Source organism: Camellia sinensis, chromosome 12 (genome assembly GCF_055761805.1).
Source record: "Camellia sinensis isolate YWXY chromosome 12, ASM5576180v1, whole genome shotgun sequence".
NCBI lineage: Eukaryota > Viridiplantae > Streptophyta > Magnoliopsida > Ericales > Theaceae > Camellia > Camellia sinensis.
In genome coordinates, this window is record NC_138972.1 from 71,673,781 (window position 1) to 71,698,754 (window position 24,974).

Here is a 24,974-nt window from a genome sequence, read left to right on the forward strand (position 1 = left end):
TAGTTTCACATATGTATAATCAATAGACACATGTGTTTAAACAATTGACACGTGTGTCCTCCAAGTGTCCAAAGAGTGTCCGGGTCTTTAAAAATATTTAAAAAATAGGACACGTTTTGAAGAGTATCGGACACGTGTCCTAAGAGTGTCCAAAGAGTGTCGGTGTCCGACACGGACATGACACGGATACGTCACCTTCTTAGAAGTGTCCGTGCTTTTTAGACTGTAACTTTATTAGAGAAATACTTGATGTTTTTTTAACACATCCATGTGTGGCCGTATCCACGTATCCGTGTCTAATTTTTGGGTACTTTTTAGACGTATCCGCATATCCCTCATTTAGAGGTTTGCCTAGTCCGACCCCTAGATGCATATCCACACCCAACACTTGTACCCAAGTCCATGTAACCTAACTAAGGAGTGACTCTCCTTGCTGAAACCTTCATCGCTTCTTTCAATTTAGTGCATTTCTTTTATCTAATAAAAATCAATAATAGAGAAATTGATTATGTCTAATCTTGTATAAAGAGCATCATCTAGTACCTTTAACTGTCCTTATTATCTCTGTGTTAGCCTACTTGCATCTATTAAAAATTTCGTAATTTTTTTTGGTCACTTTTTAAAGCATTTATTTATTTTCTTCTACTATGACTCGAATCTCATTTTTATTGTTTTTTGAAAAGGAAAAGTGGTGCATATGCATGCGCTGAAAATGTTAGTCACAAGGATTCATAACCAATTTGGGTCATAACCAAAAACACCACAAAGCCTCTTAACCTAGGCCACTTCTATTCATAGCCACAAAGCCTCATAACCAAGTTCATAACCAATCACCCCAAGTTTGACCACCACAAAGCCTCACAGGTAATTACATGATTCATAATCAAGACCAAATGGCTTCATAACTGGAAGACCATAGAATTAGCGTTTTATTTTTTTAATTTTTTTTATTACAGATTCAGTTTTCAACTATGTCCTCCTTTATTTGTTTAAACTATTCACCTTGTTTGGTTACAGGTTTCTATTTTTGTACTACTTGGGATTGTTGTTGCAAGAGTTGCCCTAGGGTATTAATTGGTGCGGGAATTTGTTATTTTAGAAGATGGAAGTGTGGATGTTGGCATAGCTCAATTTGTGAAATGGGCCATGCGCATCATTGCAGCCACATTTATCTTCTAGGTGGCTATTGTGTTCATGTTAATAAATAGTGTGATAATGCTCCACTAGTGTATCTCTGGACCAAACGGAAATCAGTGTGCAATTTGCTTTGCATTTCTGCAATTTCTTCCTACTCCCAGAATTGTATTGTTTCTGAATTTTTTATTCTTATTTTCTGTCAAGAGTACTCTTGATACTCCTCTGGCAATGGGGGCATTGGCTTCTTGTTTGTCAATCTGCTTTCTTATCACTTCCTTCAAGTGGAATGGTCCAGAGTAAGTTACTAGTACCATTTTTTCCCTACTTTCTCCTTGCATCATGCTGGCGGACTGGTAATTATTGTACCAAATAAATGTTCATATAATTGATGCTTAACTCAATTTATTCAACTTATTAAATCCAAAACATATAGATCTTATTAGCTTTTTGAGTTTATCTGTTGGGATGTTGAAATCCATTTTGGATTAGTCAAAAAAATGGGTGGTATGCTTGATTTAATATATGAATGGTCATGAATATTGATTGAAGAGAGGTCTGCTCAGTTGATAGAACAGATTTAAAAAATCTTTTGTTTGCTTGGTTTAACAAGAACTTAACTAATTATTTGTATGTAGTTCTACCATTACTTTTGGGAATTCAATTTATTCTGCAAATGGGAATCCTCAGCAGAGTAGAGGACGAGCAAATGTAAGACAAAATCGTGCTCAATTTCTCAGCAGGTCAGGGATGGTGGCTTCACGGGGAACACTGGAACAGCCCAAGGAGATCTTCTGGTCGGTTTGACTCCTGTTAAAGTTACTCACTTTTGTTAAACTCTGCATTTTCTCTCCCTAATATTTGTTTTATCTGTTGAAACATTTTTTCTAAAAAGATTTCTAGCTTCTGCAGAGCATTTTATTTCCCTCTTATTTTCGTTTGACATCATGGTTACCACATAAAACTCCCCATCAGATCTCTTATGAACATGAACATGCAAGGGCTAGGATGTTTTCTGTAAACATGTTTTGAAAAATAGGCAAAAAATCACTACATCGGCGCCTTAGTGCAGTGAAAAAGAGGAAAAGGTCCTTATGTTTTCTTGGATGAGCACCTGTAAAGAAATTAGCCCAGGATTGTTGGTTTACATTAGCAACTTGGAAAAGGGAACACTAACAGATAAAACTATGGAATTAGTAGATTCTATGATTAGAAGGAAAGTATAACATGCTTAAAAGAAAGTGAGTAGCAGAGAAAGTAAACGAAACAGAAAAACTCAGTACAATATTTTGTATGTTAGACATAGTGATTAGTAGATAGATTTTTGCGAGTCTTGTGTGGTTGGGTGTCAAGGTGTGTGGATCCTGATTTGTTTACCTTTTTTGATTTCCTTGATGATGTAATTGGCTAGTGCTCCTTTTTATGGGGACCTTGATGCTCTTCTTCAATAAAATTTATTTATTAAAAAAAAAAAAAAAAAGAAGATGTGGAAATGGTGTAGCTAAGCATCTGAAAAATAAGGTAGTAATAGTTATGAGAATAAGTTACATAATAATATTAATTAAAATTGTAATTGGAGAGTATAATTAGCGCCTATGCACCCCAAATAGGATTGGAGAAATATATTAAAAGGAAATTTTGGAATCAACGATGGGTTAATACAACAAATATTTGTAGAGGAGAGAATAATTATAGGTGGAGATTTCAATGGTCATGTCTGAAATTATAAGCAAATGCACAAGAGGATACATGGTGGATATGGTTTTGGTGATCGAAATGAGGGCGGAGAGAACATCTTAGATTTTGCAGTAGCATTTGATCATGTAGTAACCAACGACTTTTTAAAAAAGGAGGGTTAAACACATAACTTTTAAAAATGGGTCAAATAAGAGTTGGATACATCATTTTCTTGTAAGAAAAATAGACTGCTGAATATGTGAAGGTTTCAAGGTTATTTCCAAAGGAAGTTAATGGCACAAAGTAGGCTAACAATATTCAATATATAGTATTATATACAATAATAAAGAGCAAAATCAAAGTGGGAAATATATTAAAAACTCATGAACTAGATGTGAAATCCAAAAGGTGAGAAATAGAGGATAAAGTGTTTAAAGAAGTAACGCGTGGTTTGAAAGGTGTTACTAATAACATGTGGAATACAATAGCATAATGCTTTGAAAGAATATCGGAAGCAGTGGCATGGAGAGTCAGAGGGAAAAGCTCCTATATCTAAATATTTTTGGTGGTCGAATAGTGAGATATAAGCCATAGTAAAAGAGGATAAAAATGGGAATAATTTGAAGACATAAGTTGACCAATAAGGAGGTTGGGTGAGGAGATTAAGAAAAAGTGAATGATATTTTGAGAAATTGTTAAGTGAAAATCATTTTAAAAACTTGGAAGGAGTGGAATATGATAGCCTTGATGGAACTAGAGAATACAAGTTTTATTATTGAACTAAGAGAGTTTAAGGTGGAATTTGCATTATAAAAAAATTAAAAAATTAAAAAAGAAAAAGAAAAAGACAAGGCATGAGGATTAGATTGTATCCCTATTGAGGCTTGGAAATACTTAGGTAAGTAGTTGTCTGGTTAACAAAATTCTTTAATAAGATTCTAATGCATAGGAAAATGGCTGATGAGTAGAGAGAGTATTTTAATACCTATATATAGAAATAAACGAGATATCCAAAATTGCAACAATTATGAAGACATTAAGTTGATAAGTCATTACAATGAAAATTGTTGGTGAGAATGATTGAGCATCACTTGAGAGTTATAACAATAGTGTTAGAGAATTTGTTTGGATTTATGCTTGGTAGATCAAATATGGAAACACTATTTTTATTAAGAAGATTAACAGAGAAGTACAAAGAGAAGATGAAGGACCTAAATATGATTTTTATAGATTTGCAAAAAAAAAAAAAAAAAAACAAAAAAAAACTTGCGATAGGGTGCCTAGAGATATAATCTAGGAAGCACGTATATGCATACGACATACGGATATAGCGATACGACAAACCTAAAAAGCAGGATATTGGTACGGCTAGAATACATTGTAAAAAATATATTTAAAAAAAAAAACTATTAGTAGGAGTTATACATAATCTCAAGAATGTTGAGAGATGACATTGTAATTTTATAATGCAAAATACTAATCTTTAAAAATTAGGTATTAATTTAAGACAGTAGCTTGTTTACTTTATAAATTTTCAATAAGTCTTGCAAATATTTCATTTTAATATCAAGTTTAATATATTTATATTACAATAATAGAGCAATTCACAGCTTGTTTCTGTGCTTTCCCCTTGGCACTAGTAAAAACATTGTATTCAAGCTTACTTTCTTATTTATTTGTTAATTTATTAATCTTACTATTGTTATATTCTCTTGTTAATCTTTACTTTCTATGTAGTTGTAGAGGACATGCATGAAACAATAAGGATGTAACGCCCTCAAAATAATAACAACAAACCCATCAGATAAGACATGCATTCCTTTCATTCATTAGAATTCCAAGACATAAGTATTACATGTTTAACCTCATAACAAAATGCCCTACGGGCTTACAGCTTTCCAAGTTAACACTTGGTTACAACAAAGGGTTCTAACTCGTTTACACATTAAGCCCTTGGCTTGAAATCACATGTAATACATCAAAGTAAAGCGACAAAACTATGCCCGCCACAAGCCTCCCAGCTATGTCCTTGGAGGTGGCATGCTTCCTGTACCTGAAAATGATATTCCCATATAGGGTGAGCCACAGCCCAGTAGAAATACACTAAACCAACCATGGACAATGACTAAAACATTAGCAATTGATAGTTGGTCACCACTGATTCAATCACATAAATTACATATTTATGTCAACGACTTACAAGTCCCAATTAATTTTCATTTTCCCTTTTTCAACAGATAAGCATGCTAGCTCTATCATCATTTCCACAGATATGTATAAAAACTATATCTCACATTCAGATAAGCATAAAAGCTATATCCACATTCTCAACAGATATGTATATCAACAATATCCACAGATAAGCATACAAGCTGTATCCACACTCTACAACAGATATGTATATCAACAATATCCACAGATAAGCATACAAGCTGTATCCACACTTCACAACAGATATGTATATCAACAATATCCACAGATAAGCATACAAGCTGTATCCACACTTCACTTCACAAAGATAAGCATATGAGCTCTATCTTCACTTCTCAGACAAGCATATGAGCTCTGTCCACGGAGTACATCCCCTATCTCCTCCAAATACCTATCCGGTTTAGAGGTCCATCCCCTATCTTCCCCTAAACCGCGGAGTACATCCCCTATCTCCTCCTCTACACATAACGTATATAAACACATTGGTTCTATATACAATCACACAATACAAACAATTAATGTATTCTAGCAACTGTCAAGTTCCATAACACATTCCATTGATTAGTTTCAGTTTGCCTAATCAACATACATTGTCTACAACAATCACGACTATCCTCCACCGATAGCTCAAAGCAGTTATTTCTAAAACAGAAAATAAATGCACAAATGGATATTCAATCAACATTTCATTTCCTCATTTCTCACCAATTAATTATCCCAATTAATTAAACAATGTAATTAGGTCATTTTCCATAATTACCATTTCAACCCTTAGGTCCCATTTTCATCAATGATTCAACAATCATTCCATTTTTCTATGCCAAACATGCATCTAGGTTTATTATGAATAAAACCCCAACTTTTGTAAAATTACACAAAAGCCCCAAACTTTCACAAAATTACCAAACCAAGCCCAACATCTCAAAATACCAAAATTTAAAGACAAAACCCATAGAGAGGAGTAGGATATCCCTACCTCAAATTCGGAGTTCCAAAGGAGAAGACGACAAAACCCAACGTGCTCCAAAACCCGAGATTTTCAGATTAAAATGAAGCCCTCGACGATCAACAACTTTTTTGTAAAGGCCAAATGTGAGTAAATCACTCCTACTAGATCAAAACCTAGAGAGAAGGTAGAGTCTAGAGTGAGAGGCTCAACAATGGTGATTTTGGAAAAGTAAGAGAGAGAAGAGAAAGTGAAAAAGTGATTTGAAAAGTCACAATTTCGGGACTTAAACCCAGTCTTCCGCTCGAGCTTAAAACACCCCGCTCGAGCGGCCACTCACAGACTTCCGCTCGAGCGGCCAACCTCCCGCTCGAGCGCAGAATGCACTCGCCCAGCACTTTTGCAGAACCAGGCCTCCGCTCGAGCTCCCAACCCTACGCTCGAGCTCACAACACTGCACAACAAGATACTGGAAGGATGTAATCTACGCTCGAGCGCCAACACCTCCGCTCGAGCGTACAGGCCAAAAATCTGGGCAACTAGTTTTGGTTTCTAAACTCAACCAACCTGTAACAAACCCGCTCAACACATCCCATAACTCAAAATACAAAGTAAAGAAAGGATGTAAACAAGATAATAAACAACTACCAACATCCACGGACACATGTCCGGATCACTATACAACAAGGGTAAATCCGGGATCGCTATAACCTTCCCCCCCTTAAAGAATTTCGTCCCCGAAATTAAGCACAAGTTTTCAAAATAAGTTTTCCTCCATTTTAAACAATGTTACATTTTAACATTCAACAATTCGACCCATTACCGGTCATCCCATCCCTTTAACAAGAGACATATCACAATATGTAAACAACATATGTACTTTCAACATGCATCAACATTATGCACTATCCTTCCAATTTCAACAATATATTTAACACATATAATGTCACTTTCAACTTCCATATGAGGCAAGTTCCAAAACATACTTCCACTAACCAAAACATTCTCAATGTTTCACAACTTAAGACATATATAAAAGCTCTTAAGTTCAACAAAATGTAAAATTCAAATACAAAATTACATATCAATAAACAAGTCCGGATATTTCTCACGGACTCCTAACTCACGTTCCCAAGTGGCTTCTTCCACTCCGTGATGTTTCCACAAGACTTTCACCAAAGGAATGGTCTTGCCACGCAGGACCTGATCCCGCCTATCCAAGACCCGAACCGGTCTCTCCTCATACGAGGCATCCTCATCTACCTCTAAATCAGTCCAATCCAACACATGTGATGGATCTGGCTCATACTTCCGAAGCATACTCACATGAAACACGTCATGCACTCCGGACAACTGCGGTGGTAAGGCCAATCGATAAGCAACCTCACCAATCCTCTCAAGGATCTCAAAAGGACCAATAAACCGAGGGGATAACTTCCCACTCTTCCCAAACCTCATCAGGCCTCGCCTAGGTGATATCTTCAGAAAGACATGATCACCTACCTCAAACGCCAAAGGCCTCCTCCTACGGTCGGCATAACTCTTTTGTCGACTCTGGGCTGTAACAAGCCTCTTACGGATAAGCTCAACTTTCTCCGTCGTCTCCCTAACCAACTCCGGACCCAACAAAGGTGCATCACCCACCTCGGCCCAACAAACTGGAGACCTACACGGTCGGCCATACAAGGCCTCAAACGGTGCCATACCGATGCTAGACTGAAAACTGTTGTTGTAGGCAAACTCTACCAATGGCAAGTGCCTCTCCCACGTCCCACTGAAATCCAGGACACAACCCCGAAGCATATCCTCGAGGATCTGAATAGTACGCTCGGACTGCCCGTCAGTTTGAGGATGATAAGCCGTACTAAAGGTCAACTTAGTGCCCAAGGCACTCTGCAAACTCTGCCACAACCTGGCAGTAAAACGAGGATCTCTATCTGAGACGATCGTCACTGGGACCCCGTGCAATCTCACTACGTCCCGAATATACAAGTCGGCAAGATGATCTACCGAATCTCTCACGCGCATAGGAATAAAGTGCGCCGACTTAGTCAACCGGTCTACAACCACCCAAATAGCATCACTACCCCGCTGAGTCCTCGGAAGACCTACAACGAAGTCCATAGTGACATGCTCCCACTTCCACTCGGCAATAGGCAAGGGTTGCAACAAACCCGCTGGCCTCTGATGCTCGGCCTTCACTTGCTGGCAAGTAAGGCACTTCGATACGAAAACAGCCACATCTCTTTTCATTCCCCGCCACCAAAACTGGCGACCCAAATCCTGATACATCTTAGTACCTCCCGGATGCACCGCAAGGCGCGAATGATGAAACTCTCGAAGTACTTCCTCTCGGCAAGACTCCGGTACAAACAAACGGTCTCGGTATCTCACACTCAGGTCGGGATACACCGTCAAACCCTTCTCAACTTTCCCACTTGAGATCTTCTCTCGGAGGGATTCTACCTCAAGGTCACCTCTCTGTGCCTCTAACACTCTAATCACAAGCGTAGGCTGCGCAACAACAGATAACAAGGCCGCAGCCTCGACAGATTCGCCCAGTAGCAAATCAAACTCGCCAAGTGCTCCCAACATCACCCATTCCCGGATGGCTATACTAGCAACATCACTAATGGTCTTCCTACTAAGGGCATCGGCCACAACATTGGCCTTTCCCGGATGATAATGTAACTCAAAATCATAATCCTCGATGAACTCCATCCATCTCCTCTGCCTCAGATTCAAGTCTCTCTGTGTAAACAGATACTTCAAACTCTTATGATCCGAGAATACCTCGAACCTCTCACCATAAAGGTAGTGCCTCCAGATTTTCAAGGCAAAGATTACAGCTGCTAACTCTAGGTCATGTGTGGGGTAATTCTTCTCGTGTATTTTCAACTGACGTGAGCCATAAGCTACCACTTTCCCCTCTTGCATCAACACACAACCCAAACCCTCTCGTGAGGCATCACAATAAACCGCATAACCCAACCCTCTCTCCGGAATAATCAACACCGGAGCGGTGGTCAATCTAACTTTCAGTTCTTGAAACGACTTTTCACAAGTCTCACTCCACACAAACTTGACTCCTTTCCGAGTCAGTCTAGTCAACGGTGACGCTAACCTGGAGAAATCTTTCACAAACCGACGGTAATACCCAGCTAATCCCAGAAAACTGCGGATCTCAAACACACTCTTAGGCTGTGCCCAATCTTGCACTGCCTCAACCTTGGATGTATCAACAGACACCCCTTCCCCGGATACCACGTGGCCTAAGAATTTGACTTCCCCCAGCCAGAACTCACACTTCCCGAACTTGGCATACAGCCTATGAGCTCTAAGCAACTCAAGCACCACTCTCAAGTGTGCCTCATGCTCCTCCTCAGAAGACGAATATATAAGGATATCGTCCACAAAAACAACCACAAAGCGGTCTAAGAACTCCCGGAAAATCCGGTTCATCAAGTCCATAAAGACTGCCGGTGCATTGGTAAGCCCAAATGGCATCACCAGAAACTCATAATGGCCATACCGCGTACGGAATGCCGTCTTCGGAATATCTTCCTCCCTGACCCTCAACTGATGGTAACCCGATCTCAAGTCTATCTTAGAGAAACAACGGGAACCCTTCAACTGGTCAAACAAATCATCTATACGGGGCATAGGGTACTTATTCTTAACCGTAGCCCGATTCAACTTCCGGTAGTCTATACACAATCTCAAGGCACCATCTTTCTTTTTAACAAAGAGTGCCGGTGCTCCCCACGGTGAAACACTAGGGCGAACAAAGCCCTTATCTAGCAATTCCTGGAGCTGAACTTTCAACTCAACCAACTCTGCTGGAGCAAAACGGTAAGGTGCCATAGAAATCGGCGCCGTACCAGGCACTAAATCAATAGAGAACTCTATCTCTCGGTGAGGTGGCAAACTAACAAGATCTTCGGGAAAGACATCCGAATACTCACAAACCACCCTCGGTAATACAACCTGGGTCTCACCACTCTCACCACTCTCAAAGCTGGCAAGTAGACTATTAAGCTCACTTCGCCCTCGCGAGTCATACCCCGGTGGCAAAACACTACCAACCCGGTCCCCCAAGAAATGGAACCACTCCCCGCTCAAGGTACATAATGTAACCCTCTGGCGGTAGCAATCAATAACAGCCCGGTATGACGATAACCAGTCCATACCCAAAATAACATCAAAACCCTTCATGGGCATGACAACAAACGGAAAAGGAAGCCTATAGTCGGCGACCTCTATATCACATCCTCTAACACCCTGTTTCAGAATCAACTCACCGCCCAAAGGCGATACCACACAAATAGGAGATGCTAACTGTGCTAACTCCAATTCCAAAACAGATGCAAATGCAGCAGATACAAAAGAATGAGATGCACCCGTGTCTATCAACACATTAGCAACCGAGTTGCAAAACAGAAAAGTACCTCTCACTACTGATGGAGCTGGTACTAAATCCTGCGCGGTAACAGCATACACGCGCCCCGTAGGCCCCTGGTCTACCTGCTCACCTCTCGGAGCAAAAGACTGCTGCACAGACTGGGATGACGAAGCTCCCGGATTGGCCCTCGAGGCCTGCACAGACTGAGCTGGCTGAAAACCCTGCGTCTGCCTAGAACCAGACGCTCCCGAAGTGGCACTCAACTGTGGGCAAAACCTCTTCATGTGCCCAGGTTGTCCACACTGATAACAAATCAAGAGCTGCCCCCTGCCCAAACTCTGACTCTGCGGTCTAGCTGAAGAAGAAGCAGCTTTCTGACCCCCACCCTTCTGCGGGCAAACAGAAACCTTGTGACCCAGCTGGCCACACTTGTAACAAGTGAATTCTCCCTGACTGCCTCTCCCCGAGCCTACACTAGGCACTGGAAAGGTCGATCTAGAGACTGCACCCTGAGACTGCTGAGGGTTAGAACCCCTCTGCCTCCTGCCATCACTCTGACTATCCTGGCTCCTCTTGGAGCCTCTCTGACCCTCATCCTCCTCCTGCATCATAAGCTCCATATGAGCTGCAGCATCCACTAGGTGTCTATAGTCTCGAATATAAGACCCACCAACTCTCAACTTGAGGCCCCGCCTCAACTTCCGCTCAAACTCATAGCAACGGCGTTCCTCAGACGCCACCAGTTCAGGTGCAAACCTAGACAGACTGGTAAAAGTAGCCTCAAACTCGGCCACTGACAAGCCCTGCTGATTAAGCCGGCTAAACTGATCCCTCAGCTTCTCCCTAGCTACTGCAGACAAAAACCTCTCCTGAAAAGCATTTATGAACGCCTCCCAAGTACCACCAACACGAGCTTTCTCGTACTTCCACCATTGACCAGCATCTCCCTTCAGTTGAAAGGATGCCAAGGTCACTTTCAGTGCTCCGTCCTCGATGCCAAGCATCTCAAACGTCTTCGTTGTCTGTTCGAGCCATTCATCTGCCTTAAGCGGCTCTTTAGGATCCCCGATAAACTCATCCGGATTACACCGAAAGAACTCCCTCTTCAAGAAGGAAGGCCCTGTCTCAGCTGCCTGATTCCCAGCTCTAAGAATACCTAAAGCTCCTGCTATCTCTCTGGCCAAGGCACCCATAGCCTGCTGACCCACTGGCTCGGCCACATTGGCCTGCCCAACTCCCTCCTGCACTACCGGGATCTCACCCTGTAACGGTTCTTCCTGCCTCGCAGGTCTACCACGCCTAGCACCTCTTCCTCGTCCTGACATCCTAATAAAGGCAACACAGAACGTTAGCACATTCATAGGTGTGCCGAAACTAAACACTCACGTCCTAATGCATGGACAAGTGTAATTCACTCCACATAAGCACATAAACACATAAGCACTTACGAACTTCATTTCCGGATAATGATAGTCCCAAGACGTTACTAGAGTTCCGGTTAGAAACAGCGTTGATCAAGTGCTTTTCCAACAAGACTCCCAGAAACTCAAGGATCCAATCAATATCCTAGAAATTAAATCCCATACCCACATAGTCACATAAACATGTTATCAATTAAGCACATAGCATATGATACTACATCTAAGTCTCTACCAAGCGAGACAAACCCATTGTGATACTAATCACTTCCCACGTACCCAAAGTATTCGAACCCGGTACGCTCTGATACCAAGTTGTAACGCCCTCAAAATAATAACAACAAACCCATCAGATAAGACATGCATTCCTTTCATTCATTAGAATTCCAAGACATAAGTATTACATGTTTAACCTCATAACAAAATGCCCTACGGGCTTACAGCTTTCCAAGTTAACACTTGGTTACAACAAAGGGTTCTAACTCGTTTACACATTAAGCCCTTGGCTTGAAATCACATGTAATACATCAAAGTAAAGCGACAAAACTATGCCCGCCACAAGCCTCCCAGCTATGTCCTTGGAGGTGGCATGCTTCCTGTACCTGAAAATGATATTCCCATATAGGGTGAGCCACAGCCCAGTAGAAATACACTAAACCAACCATGGACAATGACTAAAACATTAGCAATTGATAGTTGGTCACCACTGATTCAATCACATAAATTACATATTTATGTCAACGACTTACAAGTCCCAATTAATTTTCATTTTCCCTTTTTCAACAGATAAGCATGCTAGCTCTATCATCATTTCCACAGATATGTATAAAAACTATATCTCACATTCAGATAAGCATAAAAGCTATATCCACATTCTCAACAGATATGTATATCAACAATATCCACAGATAAGCATACAAGCTGTATCCACACTCTACAACAGATATGTATATCAACAATATCCACAGATAAGCATACAAGCTGTATCCACACTTCACAACAGATATGTATATCAACAATATCCACAGATAAGCATACAAGCTGTATCCACACTTCACTTCACAAAGATAAGCATATGAGCTCTATCTTCACTTCTCAGACAAGCATATGAGCTCTGTCCACGGAGTACATCCCCTATCTCCTCCAAATACCTATCCGGTTTAGAGGTCCATCCCCTATCTTCCCCTAAACCGCGGAGTACATCCCCTATCTCCTCCTCTACACATAACGTATATAAACACATTGGTTCTATATACAATCACACAATACAAACAATTAATGTATTCTAGCAACTGTCAAGTTCCATAACACATTCCATTGATTAGTTTCAGTTTGCCTAATCAACATACATTGTCTACAACAATCACGACTATCCTCCACCGATAGCTCAAAGCAGTTATTTCTAAAACAGAAAATAAATGCACAAATGGATATTCAATCAACATTTCATTTCCTCATTTCTCACCAATTAATTATCCCAATTAATTAAACAATGTAATTAGGTCATTTTCCATAATTACCATTTCAACCCTTAGGTCCCATTTTCATCAATGATTCAACAATCATTCCATTTTTCTATGCCAAACATGCATCTAGGTTTATTATGAATAAAACCCCAACTTTTGTAAAATTACACAAAAGCCCCAAACTTTCACAAAATTACCAAACCAAGCCCAACATCTCAAAATACCAAAATTTAAAGACAAAACCCATAGAGAGGAGTAGGATATCCCTACCTCAAATTCGGAGTTCCAAAGGAGAAGACGACAAAACCCAACGTGCTCCAAAACCCGAGATTTTCAGATTAAAATGAAGCCCTCGACGATCAACAACTTTTTTGTAAAGGCCAAATGTGAGTAAATCACTCCTACTAGATCAAAACCTAGAGAGAAGGTAGAGTCTAGAGTGAGAGGCTCAACAATGGTGATTTTGGAAAAGTAAGAGAGAGAAGAGAAAGTGAAAAAGTGATTTGAAAAGTCACAATTTCGGGACTTAAACCCAGTCTTCCGCTCGAGCTTAAAACACCCCGCTCGAGCGGCCACTCACAGACTTCCGCTCGAGCGGCCAACCTCCCGCTCGAGCGCAGAATGCACTCGCCCAGCACTTTTGCAGAACCAGGCCTCCGCTCGAGCTCCCAACCCTACGCTCGAGCTCACAACACTGCACAACAAGATACTGGAAGGATGTAATCTACGCTCGAGCGCCAACACCTCCGCTCGAGCGTACAGGCCAAAAATCTGGGCAACTAGTTTTGGTTTCTAAACTCAACCAACCTGTAACAAACCCGCTCAACACATCCCATAACTCAAAATACAAAGTAAAGAAAGGATGTAAACAAGATAATAAACAACTACCAACATCCACGGACACATGTCCGGATCACTATACAACAAGGGTAAATCCGGGATCGCTATAAAGGATATTTCAATTTGACAAATTTTATTATTGTAACTCTCACTATGTTCTTTTTAAATAACTAAATAAAGTATTAGGAGTAATATGTGACTTGGAGTATTCAATACTTCAAAATTAAGTATCCGATGCTCCAAAATTAATGAAAAAATAATTAAGAAATATCCAATACTTTTAATAAGTATCCAATACGTATCCGCGAGTATCCAAAGTGTAACGCCCTGCTAAAAACATACATGAACATACCAAGATGAACACCATAATATAAACCAAAGGTCATCTTTCTCATTGAACTAGGATTTAAGATATTACAATTCAACATTTACAAAACATCTTGGTTTCACTTTCTAGTTCAATAATCTAGATGGCCTTACAAAAATAATAAGCCTCAACGGCATAAAAAATGACGAAACAATTCAAAAGTCTAGGTACAATGTCTTCTACATCAACAACATAATATTCTTGAACTAAACTTTCCCAAAATAAACTACTGCTTGTCTTCTCCAACCCATCAACGATGTGGTGTATCACCAATTCCTGAAAAATAAAATAGGGTTGAGCCATATGCCCAGTAGGAATACATTTAGCTAAGTATTTAATTATTCAAATAAACATGTGACATCATTGAGACAAAACACATTAAGGGGTTTAAGTGCACAGGTAATTATTGCCAATCATGTAAACACTAACAATTGAACAACCCCATTTACATTCCACAACACTCATCATCACATCAAAGAGAATAACCCATGAGTCCTGTAACGCCCTCAAAATAATATCAATAAACCCATCAGATAAGACATGAATTTACATTTAAACTATCCGCATTCCTTTCATTCATTAGAATTCCAAGACATAAGTATTACATGTTTAATCTCATAACAAAATGCCCTACGGGCTTACAGCTTTCCAAGTTAACACTTGGTTACAACAAAGAGTTCTAACTCGTTTACACATTAAGCCCTTGGCTTGAAATTACATGTAATACATCAAAGTAAAACGACAAAACTATGCCCGCCACAAGCCTCCCAGCTATGTCCTTGGAGGTGGCATGCTTCCTGTACCTGAAAATGATATTCCCATATAGGGTGAGCCACAGCCCAGTAGAAATACACTAAACCAACCATGGACAATGACTAAAACGTTAGCAATTGATAGTTGGTCAACACTGATACAATCACATAAATTACATATTTATGTCACGACTTACAAGTCCCAATTACTTTTCATTTTCCCTTTTTCAACAAATAAGCATGCTAGCTCTATTATCATTTCCACAGATATGTATAAAAACAATATCTCACATTCAGATAAGCATAAAAGCTATATCCACATTCTCAACAGATATGTATATCAACAGTATCCACAGATAAGCATACAAGCTGTATCCACACTTCACAACAGATATGTATATCAACAATATCCACAGATAAGCATACAAGCTGTATCCACACTTCACAAAGATAAGCATATGAGCTCTATCTTCACTTCTCTAGACAAGCATATGAGCTCTGTCTACGGAGTTCATCCCCTATCTCCTCCCAATACCTATCCGGTTTAGAGGTACATCCCCTATCTTCCCCTAAACCGCGGAGTACATCCCCTATCTCCTCCTCTACACATAACGTATATAAACACATTGGTTCTATATACAATCACACAATACATACAATTAATGTATTCTATCAACCGTCAAGTTCCATGACACATTCCATTGATTAGTTTCCGTTTACCTAATCATCATGCATTATCTACAACAATCTCGACTATCCTCCACCGATAGCCCAAAGCAGTTATTTCTAAAACAGAAAATAAATGCACAAATGGATATTCAATCAACATTTCATTTCCTCTTTTCTCACCAATTAATTATCCCAATTAATTAAACAATGTAATTAGGTCAATTCCCATAATTAACATTTCAACCCTTAGGTCCCATTTTCATCAATGATTCAACAATCATTCCATTTTTCTATGCCAAACATGCATCTAGGTTTATTATGAATAAAACCCCAACCTTTGTAAAAATTACACAAAAGCCCCAAACCTTTACAAGATTACCAAACCAAGCCCAACATCTCAAAATACCAAAATTTAAAGACAAAACCCATAGAGAGGAGTAGGTTATCCCTACCTCAAATTCGGAGTCCCAAAGGAGATGAAGACCAAAACCAAAATGCTCCAAACCTCAAAATTTTCAGATCAAAAGGAAGCTCTCGACGATCAACACAACTTTTGTGAAGGCAAAAGGTGAGTAAACGATCCTTACTAGATCAAAACTAAGAGAGAAGGGCCGATTTAGAGTGAGAAGCTCTGAAAATGGCTTTTTGGAAAAGTAAGAGAGAGAAGAGAAAGTGAAAAGTGATTTGAAAAGTCACAATTTCGGAACTTTAACCCAGGTCTCCGCTCGAGCGTAAAACACCCCGCTCGAGCGGCCACTCACAGGCGTACGCTCGAGCGGCCAACCTCCCGCTCGAGCGCAGAATGCACTCGCTCAGCACTTTTGCAGAACCAGACCTACGCTCGAGCTCCCAACCCTATGCTCGAGCTCACAACACTGCACAACAAGATACTGGATGGATGTAATCTACGCTCGAGCGCCAACACCTACGCTCGAGCGTACAGGCCAAAAATCTGGGCAACTAGTTTTGATTTCTAAACTCAACCAACCTGTAACAAACCCGCTCAACACATCCTATAACTCAAATACAAAGTAAGAAGGATGCAAACAAGATAATAAACAACTACCAACATCCACGGACACATGTCCGGATCACTATACAACAAGGGTAAACCCGAGATCGCTATAACCTCCCCCCCTTAAAGAATTTCGTCCCCGAAATTAAACACAAGTTTTCAAAAACAAGTTCTCCTCCATTTTAAACAATGTTACATTTTAACATTCAACAATTCGACCCATTACCGGTCATCCCATCCCTTAAACAAGAGACATATCACAATATGTAAACAACATATGTACTTTCAACATGCATCAATATTATGCACTATCCTTCCAATTTCAACAATATATTCAACAGATATAATGTTACATTCAACTTCCATATGAGGCAAGTTCCAAAACATACTACCAATAATCAAAACATTCTCAATGTTTCACAACTTAAGACATATATAAAAGCTCTTAAGTTCAACAAAATGTAAAATTCAAATACAAAATTACATATCAATAAACAAGTCCGGATATTTCTCACGGACTCCTAACTCACGTTCCCAAGTGGCTTCTTCCACTCCGTGATGTTTCCACAAGACTTTCACCAAAGGAATGGTCTTGCCACGCAGGACTTGATCCCGCCTATCCAAGACCCGAACCGGTCTCTCCTCATACGAGGCATCCTCATCTACCTCTAAATCGCTCCAATCCAGCACATGTGATGGATCTGGCTCATACTTCCGAAGCATACTCACATGAAACACGTCATGCACTCCGGACAACTGCGGCGGTAAGGCTAACCGATAAGCAACCTCACCTATCCTTTCAAGGATCTCAAAAGGACCAATAAACCGAGGGGATAACTTCCCACTCTTCCCAAACCTCATCAGGCCTCGTCTAGGTGATATCTTCAGAAAGACATGATCACCTACCTCAAACGCCAAAGGTCTCCTCCTACGGTCGGCATAACTCTTTTGTCGACTCTGGGCTGTAACAAGCCTCTTACGGATAAGCTCAACTTTCTCCGTCGTCTCCCTAACTAACTCTGGACCCAACAAAGGTGCATCACCCACCTCGGCCCAACAAACTGGAGACCTACACGGTCGGCCATACAAGGCCTCAAACGGTGCCATACCGATGCTAGACTGAAAACTGTTGTTGTAGGCAAACTCTACCAATGGCAAGTGCCTCTCCCACGTCCCACTGAAATCCAGGACACAACCCCGAAGCATATCCTCGAGGATCTGAATAGTACGCTCGGACTGCCCGTCAGTCTGAGGATGATAAGCCGTACTAAAGGTCAACTTAGTGCCCAACGCACTCTGCAAACTCTGCCACAACCTAGCAGTAAAACGAGGATCTCTATCTGAGACGATCGTCACTGGGACCCCATGCAATCGCACTACGTCCCGAACATACGCATCGGCAAGATGATCTACCGAATCTCTCACGCGCATAGGAATAAAGTGCGCCGACTTAGTCAACCGGTCTACAACCACCCAAATAGCATCACTACCCCGCTGAGTCCTCGGAAGACCTACAACGAAGTCCATAGTGACATGTTCCCACTTCCACTCGGCAATAGGCAAGGGTTGCAACAAACCCGCTGGCCTCTGATGCTCGGCCTTCACCTGCTGGCAAGTAAGGCACTTCGATACGAAAACAGCCACATCTCTTTTCATACCCCGCCACCAAAACTGGCGACCCAAATCCTGATACATCTTAGTACCTCCCGGATGCACCGCAAGGCGCGAATGGTGAAACTCTCGGAGTACTTCCTCTCGGCAAGACTCCGGTACAAACAAACGGTCTCGGTATCTCAAACTCAGGTCGGGATACACCGTCAAACCCTTCTCAACTTTCCCACTGAAGATCTTCTCTCGGAGGGATTCTACCTCAAGGTCACCTCTCTGTGCCTCTAACACTTTAATCACAAGTGTAGGCTGCACAACGACAGAAAACAAGGCCGCAGCCTCAACAGATTCGCCCAGTAGCAAATCAAACTCGCCAAGTGCTCCCAACATCTCCCATTCCCGGATGGCTATACAAGCTACATCACTAATGGTTTTCCTACTAAGGGCATCGGCCACAACATTGGCCTTTCCCGGATGATAATGCAACTCAAAATCATAATCCTCGATGAACTCCATCCATCTCCTTTGCCTCAGATTCAAGTCTCTCTGTGTAAACAGATACTTCAAACTCTTATGATCCGAGAATACCTCGAACCTCTCACCATAAAGGTAGTGCCTCCAGATTTTCAAGGCAAAGATCACAGCTGCTAACTCTAGGTCGTGTGTGGGGTAATTCTTCTCGTGTATTTTCAACTGACGTGAGCCATAAGCTACCACTTTTCCCTCTTGCATCAACACACAACCCAAACCCTCTCGTGAAGCATCACAATAAACCGCATAACCCAACCCTCTCTCCGGAATAATCAACACCGGAGCGGTGGTCAATCTAACTTTCAACTCTTGGAACGACTTTTCACAAGTCTCACTCCACACAAACTTGACTCCTTTCTGAGTCAGCCTAGTCAACGGTGACGCTAACCTGGAGAAATCTTTCACAAACCGACGGTAATACCCAGCCAATCCCAGAAAACTGCGGATCTCAAACACACTCTTAGGCTGTGCCCAATCTTGCACTGCCTCAACCTTGGATGTATCAACAGACACCCCCTCCCCGGATACCACGTGGCCTAAGAATTTGACTTCCCTCAGCCAGAACTCACACTTCCCAAACTTGGCATACAGTCTATGGGCTCTAAATAACTCAAGCACCACTCTCAAGTGTGCCTCGTGCTCCTCCTCAGAAGACGAATAGATAAGAATATCGTCTACGAAAACAACCACAAATCGGTCTAAGAACTCCCGGAAAATCCGGTTCATCAAGTCCATAAAGACTGCCGGTGCATTGGTAAGCCCGAATGGCATCACCAGAAACTCGTAATGGCCATACCGCGTACGGAATGCCGTCTTAGGAACATCTTCCTCCCTGACCCTCAACTGATGGTAACCCGATCTCAAGTCTATCTTAGAGAAACAACGGGAACCCTTCAACTGGTCAAACAAATCATCTATACGGGGCATAGGGTACTTATTCTTAACCGTAGCCCGATTCAACTTCCGGTAGTCTATACACAATCTCAAGGCACCATCTTTCTTTTTAACAAAGAGTGCCGGTGCTCCCCACGGTGAAACACTAGGGCGAACAAAGCCCTTATCTAGCAATTCCTGGAGCTGAACTTTCAACTCAACCAACTCTGCTGGAGCAAAACGGTAAGGTGCCATAGAAATCGGCGCCGTACCAGGCACTAAATCAATAGAGAACTCTATCTCTCGGTGAGGTGGCAAACTAACAAGATCTTCGGGAAAGACATCCGAATACTCACAAACCACCCTTGGCAATACAACCTGGGTCTCACCACTCTCACCACTCCCAAAGCTGGCAAGTAGACTACTAAGCTCACTTCGCCCTCGCGAATCATACCCCGGTGGCAAAACACTACCAACCCGGTCTCCCAAGAAATGGAACCACTCCCCGCTCAAGGTACATAATGTAACCCTCTGGCGGTAGCAATCAATAACAGCCCGGTATGACGATAACCAGTCCATACCCAAAATAACATCAAAACCCTTCATGGGCATGACAACAAACGGAAAAGGAAGCCTATAGTCGGCGACCTTTATATCACATCCTCTAACACCCTGTTTCAGAATTAACTCACCACCCAAAGGCGATACCACACAAATAGGAGATGCTAACTGTGCTAACTCCAATTCCAAAACAGATACAAATGCAGCAGATACAAAAGAATGAGATGCACCCGTGTCTATCAACACATTAGCAACTGAGTTGCAAAACAGAAAAGTACCTCTCACTACTGATGGAGCCGGTACTAAGTCCTGCGCGGTAACAGCATACACGCGCCCCGTAGGCCCCTGGTCTACCTGCTCACCTCTCGGAGCAAAAGATTGCTGCACAGACTGGGATGACGAAACTCCCGGATTGGCCCTCGAGGCCTGCACAGACTGAGCTGGCTGAAAACCCTGCGTCTGCCTAGAACCAGACGCTCCCGAAGTGGCACTCAACTGTGGGCAAAACCTCTTCATGTGCCCAGGTTGTCCACACTGATAACAAGTCAAGAGCTGCCCCCTGCCCAAACTCTGACTCTGCGGTCTAGCTGAAGAAGAAGCAGCTTTCTGACCCCCACCCTTCTGCGGGCAAACAGATACCTTGTGACCCAGCTGGCCACACTTGTAACAGGTGAAATCCCCCTGACCACCTCTCCCGGAGCCTGCACTTGGCACAGGGAAGGTCGATCTAGCAACACCACCCTGCGACTGCTGAGGGTTAGAACCCCTCTGCCTCCTGCCATCACTCTGACTATCCTGGCTCCTCTTGGAGCCTCTCTGACTCTCATCCTCCTCCTGCATCATAAGCTCCATATGAGCTGCAGCATCCACTAGGTGTCTATACTCTCGAATATAAGACCCACCAATTCTCAACTTGAGGCCCCGCCTCAACTTCCGCTCAAACTCATAGCAACGGCGTTCCTCAGACGCCACCAGTTCAGGTGCAAACCTAGACAGACTGGTAAAAGTAGCCTCAAACTCGGCCACTGACAAGCCCTGCTGATTAAGCCGGCTAAACTGATCCCTCAGCTTCTCCCTAGCTGCTGCTGATAAAAACCTCTCCTGAAAAGCATTCACAAACGCCTCCCAAGTACCACCAACACGAGCTTTCTCGTACTTCCACCATTGACCCGCATCTCCCTTCAGTTGGAAGGATGCCAAGGTCACTTCAGTGCTCCGTCCTCGATGCCAAGCATCTCAAACGTCTTCGTTGTCTGTTCGAGCCATTCATCTGCTTTAAGCGGCTCTTTAGGATCCCCGATAAACTCGTCCGGATTACACCGAAAGAACTCCCTCTTCAAGAAGGAAGGCCCTGCCTCAGCTGCCTGATTCCCAGCTCTAAAAAAACCTAAAGCTCCTGCTATCTCTCTGGCCAAGGCACCCATAGCCTGTTGACCTACTGGCTCGGCCACATTGGCCTGCCCAACTCCCTCCTGCACTGCCGGAATCTCACCCGGTAATGGTACTTCCTGCCTCGCAGGTCTACCACGCCTAGCACCTCTTCCTCGTCCTGACATCCTAATAAAGGCAACACAGAACGTTAGCACATTCATAAATGTGCCGAAACTAAACACTCACGTCCTAATGCATGGACAACTGTAATTCACTCCACATAAGCACATAAACACATAAGCACTTACGAACTTCATTTCCGGATAATGATAGTCCCGAGGCGTTACTAGAGTTCCGGTTAGAAACAGCGTTGATCAAGTGCTTTTCCAACAAGACTCCCAGAAACTCAAGGATCCAATCAATATCCTAGAAATTAAATCCCATACCCACATAGTCACATAAGCATGTTATCAAATAAACACATAGCATATGGTATTACATCTACGCCTCTATCAAGCGAGACAAACCCATTGTGATCCTAATCACTTCCCACGTACCCAAAGTATTCGAACCCGGTACGCTCTGATACCAAGTTGTAACGCCCTCAAAATAATATCAATAAACCCATCAGATAAGACATGAATTTACATTTAAACTATCCGCATTCCTTTCATTCATTAGAATTCCAAGACATAAGTATTACATGTTTAATCTCATAACAAAATGCCCTACGGGCTTACAGCTTTCCAAGTTAACACTTGGTTACAACAAAGAGTTCTAACTCGTTTACACATTAAGCCCTTGGCTTGAAATTACATGTAATACATCAAAGTAAAACGACAAAACTATGCCCGCCACAAGCCTCCCAGCTATGTCCTTGGAGGTGGCATGCTTCCTGTACCTGAAAATGATATTCCCATATAGGGTGAGCCACAGCCCAGTAGAAATACACTAAACCAACCATGGACAATGACTAAAACGTTAGCAATTGATAGTTGGTCAACACTGATACAATCACATAAATTACATATTTATGTCACGACTTACAAGTCCCAATTACTTTTCATTTTCCCTTTTTCAACAAATAAGCATGCTAGCTCTATTATCATTTCCACAGATATGTATAAAAACAATATCTCACATTCAGATAAGCATAAAAGCTATATCCACATTCTCAACAGATATGTATATCAACAGTATCCACAGATAAGCATACAAGCTGTATCCACACTTCACAACAGATATGTATATCAACAATATCCACAGATAAGCATACAAGCTGTATCCACACTTCACAAAGATAAGCATATGAGCTCTATCTTCACTTCTCTAGACAAGCATATGAGCTCTGTCTACGGAGTTCATCCCCTATCTCCTCCCAATACCTATCCGGTTTAGAGGTACATCCCCTATCTTCCCCTAAACCGCGGAGTACATCCCCTATCTCCTCCTCTACACATAACGTATATAAACACATTGGTTCTATATACAATCACACAATACATACAATTAATGTATTCTATCAACCGTCAAGTTCCATGACACATTCCATTGATTAGTTTCCGTTTACCTAATCATCATGCATTGTCTACAACAATCTCGACTATCCTCCACCGATAGCCCAAAGCAGTTATTTCTAAAACAGAAAATAAATGCACAAATGGATATTCAATCAACATTTCATTTCCTCTTTTCTCACCAATTAATTATCCCAATTAATTAAACAATGTAATTAGGTCAATTCCCATAATTAACATTTCAACCCTTAGGTCCCATTTTCATCAATGATTCAACAATCATTCCATTTTTCTATGCCAAACATGCATCTAGGTTTATTATGAATAAAACCCCAACCTTTGTAAAAATTACACAAAAGCCCCAAACCTTTACAAGATTACCAAACCAAGCCCAACATCTCAAAATACCAAAATTTAAAGACAAAACCCATAGAGAGGAGTAGGTTATCCCTACCTCAAATTCGGAGTCCCAAAGGAGATGAAGACCAAAACCAAAATGCTCCAAACCTCAAAATTTTCAGATCAAAAGGAAGCTCTCGACGATCAACACAACTTTTGTGAAGGCAAAAGGTGAGTAAACGATCCTTACTAGATCAAAACTAAGAGAGAAGGGCCGATTTAGAGTGAGAAGCTCTGAAAATGGCTTTTTGGAAAAGTAAGAGAGAGAAGAGAAAGTGAAAAGTGATTTGAAAAGTCACAATTTCGGAACTTTAACCCAGGTCTCCGCTCGAGCGTAAAACACCCCGCTCGAGCGGCCACTCACAGGCGTACGCTCGAGCGGCCAACCTCCCGCTCGAGCGCAGAATGCACTCGCTCAGCACTTTTGCAGAACCAGACCTACGCTCGAGCTCCCAACCCTATGCTCGAGCTCACAACACTGCACAACAAGATACTGGATGGATGTAATCTACGCTCGAGCGCCAACACCTACGCTCGAGCGTACAGGCCAAAAATCTGGGCAACTAGTTTTGATTTCTAAACTCAACCAACCTGTAACAAACCCGCTCAACACATCCTATAACTCAAATACAAAGTAAGAAAGGATGCAAACAAGATAATAAACAACTACCAACATCCACGGACACATGTCCGGATCACTATACAACAAGGGTAAACCCGAGATCGCTATAAGTCCCATGTAAGAGTCCAAGTCCAAACACAAGTTTCTTTTGTTTAAAAACCGCCTCCACATTTGCTGACTATGATACGACAAGGAGTGGGCACCCAAAATTATCCGTTTTTTCACTTTTGCAGACTATAATACGGCAAGACCAGTGGACACCCAAAAACATTTTCCCACATTCGTCCAGCAATAAGCCTAGACAGGGCAATTGGGCACTTTTAACTTTCCCTGTGCAGGTACCAACACAACTCACACAATTTCCAAAACCGACTCTTACTCGGACTCATGCTCAACAAACAATTCATCAATTATTCCCATTCAATCATCAAACATTCTACATTATCGAGCACACAACATCACATAGCATGCAAAAAAGGGAATCATTACCCAAATCACAATTCCATCTCCACAATAATACCTACATAGCTCATTTCCTTATTATTCATAATATCCCAACACTTTAAGGAAATCCTCAATCAAAATTGCATTCTCT

General features: G+C 41.8%; 1 protein-coding gene across 7 annotated transcripts in view; it reads left to right on the forward strand.

The window, feature by feature from the left end:
* Positions 1-24,974, forward strand: part of LOC145804563 (uncharacterized) — a 66,423-nt gene that overhangs the window by 36,634 nt on the left and 4,815 nt on the right. For 3 of the 7 annotated variants that reach the window (XR_014346552.1, XR_014346553.1, XR_014346551.1), the window contains exon 3: positions 1,773-1,931. The exons of 1 other annotated variant lie outside the window; for it this stretch is intronic. Coding sequence is in view for 2 of the 6 variants with exons in the window: in XM_082898918.1 (XP_082755044.1) it covers positions 1,342-1,433; positions 1,773-1,931 (251 nt within the window). In the remaining 4 variants the exon portion in view is untranslated. 3 more of the 7 variants (XM_082898918.1, XM_082898917.1, XR_014346554.1) reach the window with 2 other exon arrangements.